The sequence below is a fragment of the Haematobia irritans genome, chromosome 3 (assembly GCF_050003625.1).
Source record: "Haematobia irritans isolate KBUSLIRL chromosome 3, ASM5000362v1, whole genome shotgun sequence".
In the NCBI taxonomy this organism is placed as follows: Eukaryota; Metazoa; Arthropoda; class Insecta; order Diptera; family Muscidae; genus Haematobia; species Haematobia irritans.
In genome coordinates this window covers 111,033,825-111,045,927 of record NC_134399.1, presented here as the reverse complement: position 1 = coordinate 111,045,927, position 12,103 = coordinate 111,033,825, and the positions used below count along the sequence as shown (strand labels likewise).

The 12,103-nt window shown below is 33.7% G+C and overlaps 1 protein-coding gene across 1 annotated transcript; it reads right to left on the bottom strand.

Annotated features, from left to right (window-relative positions):
- Window positions 1-469: 469 nt before the first annotated feature.
- Window positions 470-9,672, bottom strand: LOC142231140 (uncharacterized). Its single transcript, XM_075301759.1, has 4 exons — window positions 9,625-9,672; window positions 8,730-9,530; window positions 5,833-8,461; window positions 470-531 (listed from the first exon to the last, which is right to left on the bottom strand). The coding sequence occupies exons 1-4, from the start codon at window positions 9,670-9,672 to the stop codon at window positions 470-472; spliced, it is 3,540 nt and encodes a 1,179-aa protein (XP_075157874.1).
- Window positions 9,673-12,103: the final 2,431 nt, after the last annotated feature.

Below are 12,103 nucleotides of genomic sequence, written 5' to 3'. Positions count from 1 at the left end.
TTAACTCTTTTGCAGTTCACGCTTTAAAATTAGTACAATTTTTTTTAAAGTGGTGTACTCCGTTATAGTTTGAAATTATAAAGATTCATTTTTGTATTACTTTTTTTTAGTTTTCATTGAAGAAATTATCAGACTCTCAAGCAGAGACATCTAGCGCCTCAAACTTGCGATGGCAAAGCAGTCTCTTTATTCTAACTTCTCTTTTGGCATAAGATATAATTTGAATGAATCATGCAGGTTTATGTCTAAACTAATTTTACATACAGACCAAACAGAGCTTTACTTGCAGTAATTAATCGTGCATCCTAAAAGTATGCATCAAAAGTTTTTAGAATATTTTATTTTAATTTGTTTTTTTGTTACATAGAGACTTTTTGTTCAATTTCTGTAGATGGCGCCCATATCTCTCTACTGAAAATCCAATAAACACAAAAATGATCCCTTTTCAAATGCAATTCTCAACATAAATTCAACTATGATTGCATTCAACACGTCCTTGAATATCCTTCAAACCGAGTTTGACTGGATGAACTGTTAAATAAATCTTTGAAAAGTGATTTAAAGCGAAAAATTTGACATTTGTTGTACACCCAGAAAAAAGTGCCTTCGAAACTAAAGGAAAAAATTTTCATCAATATAGTTTATCCATTTTATTTCCGTTAAGGTATATTTTTGTGAGAAATAATAAAATTTACTCGTTTCAGTAAAGAAATCCTAAACTGTAAGCAGTTAGGAATAGTTCATTAACTAGAATAAGACATGGAATTTTACTAATACTGTTTTCTTCGCTGGGTATAAGAATTTACTACTGAACAAGAAAATTTTATTCACCGATAACAAAGCATTCGTTAAAATAAACAAAATCCGAACTAAAACCAAGTTTCCTCAAAATTAGTAAAATTTCCTATAAAATGATAATTGCGACTTCCTTTATAATAGAAAGTTTTTCATACATACGAACAACACTTGGCATAGAAAAATATTTTAGTTCATTCGTACTAAGAAGTATGCAATCCTTTCAAAACTTAAGGAAACGCTCTTGTTAGAATATAGGAAATTTTCCTATATTTCTATTGTCTACTTGTAATCGATACCTGTCATCGTTTGTGTTTGCGCGTGAGTGTAATCGATATGTTTGCGCGTGGGTTGTTTTTATACCCACCACCATAGGATGGGGGGTATATTAACTTTGTCATTCCGTTTGTAACACATCGAAATATTGCTCTAAGACCCCATAAAGTATATATATTCTGGGTCGTGGTGAAATTCTGAGTCGATCTGAGCATGTCCGTCCGTCCGTCCGTCTGTTGAAATCACGCTAACTTCCGAACGAAACAAGCTATCGACTTGAAACTTGGCACAAGTAGTTGTTATTGATGTAGGTCGGATGGTATTGCCATATCGGTCCACTTTTACGTATAGCCCCCATATAAACGGACCCCAAAATTTGGCTTGCGAGGCCTCTAAGAGAAGCAAATTTCATCCGATCCGGCTGAATTTTGGTACATGGTGTTAGTATATGGTCTCTAACAACCATGCAAAAATTGGTCCACATCGGTCCATAATTATATATAGCCCCCATATAAACCGATCACCAGATTTGACCTCCGGAACCCCTTGGAAGACCAAAATTCATCTGATTCAGTTGAAATTTGGTACGTGGTGTTAATATATGGCCTCAAACTCCCATGCAAAAATTGGTCAATATCGGTCCATAATTATATATAGGCCCCATATAAACCGATCCCCAGATTTGACCCCCAGAGCCCCTTGGAAGGGCAAAATTCTTCCCATTCGGTTGGAATTTGGTACGTGATGTTGGTATATGGTATCCAACAACCATGCAGGAATTGGTTCATATCAGTCCATAATTATATATAGCTCCCATATAAACCGATCCCCAGATTTGACCTCCGGTGCCTTTTGGAGAAGCAAAATTCATCCGATCTGCTTGAAATTTGGTACGTGGTGGTAGTATATGATATTTAACAACCATGCCAAAAATGGTCCATATCAGTCCATAATCGTGCATAGCCCCATATAAACCGATCCCGAGATTTGGTTTTGGAACCTCTTGGAGGAGCAAATTTAATCCGAGTGAGTTGAAATTTGGTACATTGTGCTAGTATATAGTCGTTAACAACCATGCCTAACTAGGTCCATATCGGTCTATAGTTATATATGGCCCTCAGATAAATCAATCCCCAATCACACAAAAAATGGTCCATATCAAGTTCATAATTGTATATAGCCCCCATATAAGCGACCCCCATATTTCAATTCTGGCTCTCTACGTACAAAAAGTCCATATCGATTCGTAATTATTTGTAGACTTAACTATACATAACTTTTTTGTCTAATATATACCATGTATGGACTAAATCACAATTTAGAAAACGATGTTAAGAAGTTTTAAGATACCACATCCCAAGTAATTCGATTGCGGATGATAGTCTTTCGTAGAAGTTTCTACGCAATCCATGGTGGTGGGTACATAAGATTCGGCCTGGCCGAACTTGCGGCCTTATATACTTGTTTTAGTTGGAATCGCGTTGTTATGGTATACGGAGAGATTGTTAAAAAATAATATAGTAAAATAATATTATAAAAAACAAATAAAATATAGAAAATATTTGTTATTTTAAATTAGTGAGAAATATGTTCGTTTTTTTAAAATTGGTTTATAAAAAAGAAAACACCAACAGAATAACAACCCCTTCATTCAACTTCATTTTGGAATCTTCAATTAACAGGTAATATTCAGTGACGCTAACCTTTTGTGAAAAAATTGGGTTTGGATTTTTTTGTTTATATTTGTAGGTATTGAAATTGTAGAAGGTGGACAAAATTGCTAGGCAGCAAATTATTCAAAGTGAAAGGTACTACAAGAAGAAACAAGTATATACGGCCGTAAGTTCGGCCAGGCCGAAGCTTATGTACCCTCCATCATGGATTGCGTAGAAACTTCTTCTAAACACTGCCATCCACAATCGAATTACTTAAGTTGCGGTAACGCTTGCCGATGGCAAGGTATCTTAAAACCACCTAACACCATCTTCTAAATTGTATGTAAGTCCAACGTGGTATATATTAAATCAAAAAAGATCGATCCAATACGTATATAATTGAGTTTGACAAAGTAGACATACAATTTTGACAACATTTTCTAGAGAAATAAAATTTTAACAAAATTTTCTATAGAAATAAAATTTTCACTAAATTTTCTATAGAAATACAATCTTGGTGGATTATTTTTGGCTCGAGTGGCAACCATGATTATGAACCGAATAAAATTTGAACAAAATTTTCTATAGAAATAAAATTTTGACAATGATGAAAATTTTATTATGAACCGAATAAAATTTTAGCAAAATTTTCTCTAGAAATAAAATTTTGACAACATTTTCTATAGAAATAAAATTTTGACAAAATTTTGTATAGAAATAAAATTTTGGTAGACTATTTTTGGCTCTAGTGGCAACCATGATTATGAACCGATATGGACCAAATTTTGTGTGATTGGACCAATTTTGTTATGGTTGTTAACGACCATATACTAACACCACGTTCTTAATTTGAACCGGATCGGATGAATTTTGCTCCTCCAAGAGGCTCCGGAGGTCAAATCTGGAGAACGTTTTATATGGGGGCTATATATAATTATGGACCGATATGGACCAATTCTGGCACGCTTGTTAAAGATCATATACTAACACCATGTTCCAAATAACAACCGGATTGGATGAATTTTGCTTCTCTTGGAGACTTCGCAAGCCAAATCTGGGGATCGGTTTATATGGTGGCTATATATAATTATGAACCGATGTGGACCAATTTTTGCATGGTTGTTAGAGACCATATACCAATATCATGTACCAAATTTCAGCCGGATCGGATGAAATTTGCTTCTCTTTGAGGCTCCGCAAGCCAAATCTGGGGATCGGTATATATGGGGGCTATATATAATTATAGACCGATGTGGACCAATTTTTGCGTGATTGTTAGAGACCATATACCAACACCATGTACCAAATTTCAGCCGGATCGGATGAAATATGCTTCTCTTAGAGGCTCCATAAGACATATCTGGGGATCGGTTTATATGGGGGCTATATATAATTAAGGACCGATATGGACCAATTTTTGCGTGGTTGTTAGAGACCATATACTAACACCATGTACCAAATTTCAGCCGGATCGGATGAAATTTGCTTCTCTTTTAGGCTCCGCAAGCCATATCTGGGGATCGGTTTATATGGGGGCTATATATAATTATGGACCGATGTGGACCAATTTTTGCATGGTTGTTAGAGACCATATACCAACACCATGTACCAAATTTCAGCCGGATCGGATGAAATATGGTTTTGTTAGAGGCTCCACAAGCCAAATCTGAGGGTACCTTTATATGGGGGCTATACGTAAAAGTGGACCGATATGGCCCATTTTCAATACCATCTACCTACATCGATAACAACTACTTGTGCCAAGTTTCAAGTCGATAGCTTGTTTCGTTCGGAAGTTAGCGTGATTTCAACAGACGGACGGACGGACGGACGGACGGACATGCTTAGATCGACTCAGAATTTCACCACGACTCAGAATATATATACTTTATGGGGTCTTAGAGCAATATTTCGATGTGTTACAAACGGAATGACAAAGTTAATATACCCCCATCCTATGATGGAGGGTATAAAAATAATAATAATTAATATTTCAAGGCCAGTCGATGCTGTTGATTCTAAATAAATATATTTAATATATTAATAAAACATGTCTTTTATTGAAGAAAAAATTGCTTATATAAATACATAAAATTGTATTTAAAAACGAAGGTAAGCAGATCTAACTTTGAAGTAAAAGGTTTACCACAAATATGTAAGATTTGTCCAAATGAATGAAAAAAAGTTCAATAAAATCATTCCATATATGAATTCAATTCAGTTGAATTTTTTCATTCTGTAGTATAGTGGTACATAAATATAGGAAAATGTTAACTAATATACGGAATGCATTCTACCTAATTTCTACGAAAATCACATCATTCAAACAAATAAAAATGTCTTTGGCGCTATACGAAGTTCAACTTTCTTCACAATGAGTTCATTTTAACTTAAAGAAGGGGTCACTTTTTTCTGGGTGTACATCTTTGTGTTACTGATCCATGTCAAAAATTAATAAAAAATGCAACATTCTTAGATATTCCAGAAATTGGATTCTTTGTAAAGAAAAATAAGGCATAAAATATATGCATTAGGAAAAAAAAAAGAAACACTAAAGCAATCTCATTTGGAATATTGCACATATGAACTATCTTTATAGAGTAGTTAATATTTTGCATTGCATTTGTTTTTTAATTTTATTGTTCAAAAGCAACAAAATGTCGTAGATAACATCAAATTTAGAATCAGTTTAGAATTGGCCACCTTTGGCACGAATTATGGCCACGATTGTCACAGTTGGTAGAATTCTACCAAAAATGGAATATTTGTTACTGTTTAGGTTGTGTTAGGTTGGGTGGCAGCCCGATGTATCAGGCTCACTTAGACTATTCAGTCCATTGTGATACCACTTTGGTGAACTTTTTTTTTGGATTCATTTTATTTCATATTTTAAATTTACAATATGTACATTTTGAGGTCTCAGCGCCTTAAGGCTTTAAAGAGACCAAACCATGGCAACTTTAACTAATATTTAACGATTCCATAAAAAGAAATTCTATATAATTTACATAATATTTGGATTACAAAAGCATTGTCAAATTATCTAATAAATATGACTTTAGTTCATTTTTAAATGAAGATATAATACAAATGTTTTTTAATCTGCCTGGCAAGTTATTGTATTCAATAGGACCGGCAATTGATATTCTTTGCTTGGTTAAATCTATCCGACAACGTGCTACATTCAAATTACTGGATTGTCTAGTTACTCTCCCTGTTCTGGTAAAATTTTGATCAAATTGTAACGATCTTGTGTTTAATCTATGTACAGATTTGAACATATATAACAATAACTGCTGCTTATATAAACCACGAATTGGCAATATATTTTTAGCATGATTTTTATATAAAAGTGTTGTTGGATAACGCAGTGGCAAATTGTAGACAACTTTTAAGGCTTTGTTCTGGGCGGACTGTAGCTCCTTTAAAGTTCTCGTTGAACGATGTGCATAAATTATAGGTAAATATGTCAAGTGGGAATGGATAAGTGAGTGATATATCATCAGTTTTGTATCAGTAGTTAAAATATTTCTAAACTTATGCAAAATTCCAGTGGCTGATGATACTTTTGCCTTTACACTTTTTATGTGTTCATCCCAAAGAAGATTGCTACACAAATTCACTCCTAAATATTTGACCGTCTTAGACTCTTGAATAGTTTCTCCATTAATTGGAACAGTCATCTCTCCAGTTTCTCTTACATTTGTGGTAAACCTAATGAACTTAGTTTTTGATGAGTTCAAGATAAGTTTATTTAATCGAGCATACTCCGACAATATTGATGCGTCGTATTGTATCTCCGTCTGCAATACTGTTTCATGTTTGTATTTGTAAAACAGACACAAGTCATCAGCAAACATTACTAACTTCCCATTAAAGTTTATATTTTTTAAATCATTTATATATATCTTGAAGAGTAGTGGTCCTAGTACACTTCCTTGCGGAACACCATAATTTACTGGCAATTTATTGCTCTTGGATTCGCCTACTTGGACATATTGAAATCGATTACTCAAATAATCTTTTAGAAGCTCCACTGTACGGCCAGATACTCCAATGTAACGTAGCTTTTCTAGCAATATGTCGTGCTGTACTAAGTCGAAAGCCTTTGAATAGTCGAAAAATACTCCAGCGACTCCTTTATATCCAGAGTCTAGTCCAGCACAAATATATTCTATAACATACACCAAAGCTGCATCCGTTCCACAACCTTTAGTGAACCCAAACTGATTTTCATATAAAATATTATTCTCATTTAGAAACTGAGAAAACTGATTACATATGATTTTTTCAAAAATTTTGTCGATAATTGGCAACACTGCTACAGGTCGAAAATCTGTAACTCGTCTCGAACCTGGAACTTTAGGTATAGGAATAATTTTATGAATTTTCAGCACGTCAGGATACTTCCTATTTTCTATCATTTCATTGAAGATTTTTGCCAATATTTCACCAACCAATTCCTTTCTCATACAAATCATTCTCACTGTTATGTTGTCATAACCGGAACTTTTGTTCATGTTTAGAGCTTCGATAACATTTATTATATCCGATCCACAAATCTCAACTAAGTCCCATGAAGTAAACTGCTGTACTAATGTACCAAACATATTTATGTCATCATATTGGTAATGTTGAATGCCATTTTTTAGATCAAGAATTGATTTAACAAAATATTCATTTAAGGTTATAGCTTTCTCTACATCATCACTAATTAATCTTCCATTTTCATTAAAAAGTTCCAACGTTTGAGTTTTCTGTCTCCCCAACTCATTATTTAAAAACCGCCATGTTCGTCTTGCATCTGTGCCACAAAATCCTAAATTTTGCTGGTAGTAATCATCCATCAGTTTTTTATTACATAACTTGATTATTTTGCTTATTCTTTTCAGTTGCTCATTCAAACTATAATTAGTTCTTTTTCTTCTTCTCTTTTTTAACAAATTTTGCTTAAGACATATCAAGTTATATAACGCTTCATTAATCCAGGGGGCCATTTTCATTCTCATATTTATTCGCTTCGTGGATGTTTCGGTACTGCGACTTGCAGCAGTTGATAGTAACTGGACAAGTTTTTGACATAAATCAGGAGAAGGAGTCCGATTGAGTAATGAGGATAAAGTAGGATCTATAAGTTGACCAAATTTCGTATAATTTATTTTCTCTTGATATTCCGTAAGATACTCATTCTTATCCGAATGTAATGCTACATCACAAAAAACAAAATTATGATCAGAGAGTGTGTTTTCAACACTGCAAACCAAAAATTTCGAAGGGTTGTTGCTGAAAACCCAATCTATACATGTTCCACTGGATGGTCTAGTTATATTTTCATGACAAGAGTGCAAGTTATAATCATACATCAGATTTTCCAACAAATTTAGTGACCGATTAGGTACCAACAAGTCAACATTAACATCACCAACAACCAAAATATTACTAGATCGAAATTCCTTCAAGGCCAACTCCAACTGTGCAATAAAATTACTGACAACACATCGTTGTGATCTATATATTGATAGTATCGTAATTTTCAAATTATTTAATTTGATCTCAGGTAATTCAATCGCAACAATATCCAAATTATTTTCGCTTTTATTTATAACAGTATTGTGTTTTAAAGTTGATTTGACGAAAATTGTTGTCCCACCGAAACCATCCATACGCACACAGTGTACAGCATTGTAGCCATCAATTTTGTATAGATTTACATATTGTCTACTGATCCAGGTTTCCTGAATAGCAATAACATCAGGCAGATTAATAAGTTGACTTATTTCATTTTTAAATTTATTAAATTTGTTTATCGAAGAAATACTTCTAACATTAATAGATAATATATGAAAATTTATCTGATTATTATTACAAATAAAAGTATTATATGAATTTACATTTTTAAAGTAATTAGAGATCATTAGTTATTGAGTAAATATTACCAATAAACATATAAAATTAAAAAAAAATATATAATAATACAATATTTTAATGGCCATCTTGATCTACATCATTATCATCATCATCCTCATCATCCTCGTCATCAATATCATAAACACCAGAACGACGGACATTAGTTTTGGTTATACCACCAGCATACTTTTTCAAGATTTCATCCACGTCCTCCAACGACCGTATTCTCATTTGTCTCGATTCTTCATTTTTCTTAGCAAAAACTCTACCACCGCTTGTATAGATAAATTTAAATCCAACAGATTTCAACGATTTCGCATACTTAAAAACGTTTAGTGTTTCTTTGGATAGAAAATCGTTGACATAGACCTTTTTCGTATCATCTAATTCACTCAATTTCTTTTTCTCTTTCATGAATGTCACCTTGCTTCGGTTGTTTACGAATTTGACCACAACAGATGATTGGTTGTTTCTTTGTTTAAGAAAATACGCCTTATCGATTTTATCTTCTGATATTTCTGCTCCTGACTTTTTTATAATATCCATAACAACATCAATTGGTTTAGCATTATTGTCTGTTTGAATACCATTTATTATACAATTATTCTCCACTCTAGCTTCACTTAAAAATGCAACAGTTGATGTTAGTTGTTTATTACTTTCTCTCAAGTTTCGGTTTTCTCTTTGTAAGTTTTTTATATCTTGAGTATTCTTTCTCACACCTTTTAAAATGTCATCATATTGAGATGACATAAACTTCATCGTCTCTTTCAGTTCTCTCATTTCTTTGAACATCATTTTAAATTCATGTTTATTGTCAGTTGTAGGCTCACACACATGACACTTAAAAGCAAGAGATTCATCGTCCAAGAACTTTTCTACTTCCACTTTGTTCAGCTTTGTACATTGCAAGTGGAGAGTTTTTTTTGCAATAATCACATTCTATCGCTCCATCACTATCCAACACTGTTGTTTGGCATTGTAAACATACGATAATGTTTTTTTGAGTATTAATGCTTTTTCTCACATTGGACGGCATTTTTCATATACAGCGATCAGAGAAAACTCAGCTGATAACAATAACAGTATCTCTCGTTTGTTTAACTTTGTTTACACCACGAATTTATTATATTTTTTCTCCGCTAATACGCACTGAATAAAAAAGACGTTTGTTCGCTTAGAGTTGCCACTTTCTCAACTTCTCTCTTATCACTGAGTGCTGCCCGATTCCATGTTAAGCTCAATAACAAGGGACCTCCTTTTTATAGCCGAGTCCGAACGGTGTTCCACATTGCAGTGAAATCACTTAGAGAAGCTTTGAAACCCTCAGAAATGTCACCAGCATTACTGAGGTGGGATAATCCACCGCTGAAAAACTTTTTGGTGTTCGGTCGAAGCAGGAATCGAACCCACGACCTTGTGTATGCAAGGCGGGCATGCTAACCATTGTACCACGGTGGCTCCCATTTACTGTTTGGTAGATTGGTAGAATTCTTTATGTTTTGGTAGATTTTACAAAGAGGAGAAATATACTTTTGACAAAATTTTCTATAGAAACAAAATTTTCGATGAAAATAAAAAAAATTCCATATAAACAAAATTTTGGAAAAATTTTCTAAGAAACAAAATTTTCTATAGAAATAAAATTTTGACACAATTTTCTATTGAAATAACATTTTTACTAAATCGTCTATGTATTAAAATTCAGCCAAATTTGACACAAATTGAGACATCTAGACCACCAAGAAGTCAAATCGGGAGACCGGTCTATATGGCGCTTATACCAAAACATGTCCCAATATACACCATATTCGGCACACCTCTTTGTGGACCTAAAATACTTCTGCATTTTGCATTTCAGCCAAATAAGACAAAAATCGCAAGATCTGTCTTTATGAGGGCTATTGCCAAAAATACACGCCATATTCGGCAGACCTATTAATGGTCTTAAAATATACCTACACACAAAAAAATTTTTTTCTGGTTCAATCACGAAATTAATTGATCCAATTAATTTTTTAATTGAAATGTCTTCGATCACAGAAATGATAGTATCAATTAAAAAATTAATTGAAGGTCAATTAAAAAATTAATTGATCCAATTAAAAAATTAATTGATACTATTAATTTTTGTGATTGATTTTTGTTTCAATTAAAAAATTTGTTGAATCAATTAAATTTTTAATTGAATATTTTTTAAAACTCAATTAAAATTTGAATTGGAAAAATTTTCGTGAAATTTTTTTCTGTGTAGATTTTGAATTTCAGACAAATTGGAGCAAAATTGGTGTATCCGCAGGCTCAAGATTTCAAATCGGAGAAGGGTTGGTTTATATGGGGGGCTATATTGCATACCGATGCGTATCTCAAGATTTTAATTTTCAGGCAAATCGGAGAAAAATTGGGGCGTCTTAATGCCTAAGAAGTCAATTCAGCTAATCGATTTTTATGGGGGCTATACCAAACCATCGATCGATAAACACCATATTCGGACCCAAAATTGAGATTCCTTGAAGCCCAAGAAGTCACGTCGGTAGATCGGTGTATGTGGGGGGCTGTACCTAAACATGAACCCTTAGACATCATAATCGACACACCTTTTTGAGGACCTGGGAGCCACCTGGGAGCATGCCCGCCTTGCATATACAAGGTCGTGCGATTCCTGTATTTCAGCGGTGGTTTATCCCACCTCAGTATTGCTGGGTTTCAAAGCTTCTCTAAGTGGTTTCACTGGAATGTGGAACGCCGTTCCGACTCGGCTATAAAAAGGAGGTCCCTTGTCATTGAGCTTAACATGGAATCGGGCAGCACTCAGTGATAAGAGAGAAGTTGACCACTGTGGTATCACAATGGACTGAATAGTCTAAGTGAGCCTGATATATCGGGCTGCCACATAACCTAACCTAACCTAACCTTGAGGATCTAAAATATTTCTAAATTTATATTTCGGGCAAATCGTGGACCACTATTTGTGGACCAAAAATAATTCCAGTTTTGGATAAAACGGTATTTAGAAACCAAGAAGACAATTTGGGAGCTATATCAAAACATGAATCGAAGCTCACCATATGCGGCACACCCATTTGTGGAACTAGGATATCTGTAGATTTTCAATTTCAGTAAATCGGATAAAAACTGCAGAGTCTAGAAGCTCAAGAAAAACATCAGAAGATCGATTTATACGGCGGCTACACCACAATCTGGACCGGTACACACCATACACTGATAGAAAAAACATTGTTATTTCAACGAATTGTTTTATTAAAATTGAGCCAACCAAACAAATTCGTTAATACAACGAAACTTTTCATTGTTGTAACGAATTTTCTGTTAATCAATGAAATATTTCGTGCTATTAAGAGCATATTCATTGTCTTTATGAAAATATTTCGTTATATCAGCGAAAAATGTCGTTACTCAATTTTAATGAAATTTTCTTTGTGTGTATTCGGCATCCCTATTTGTGGATC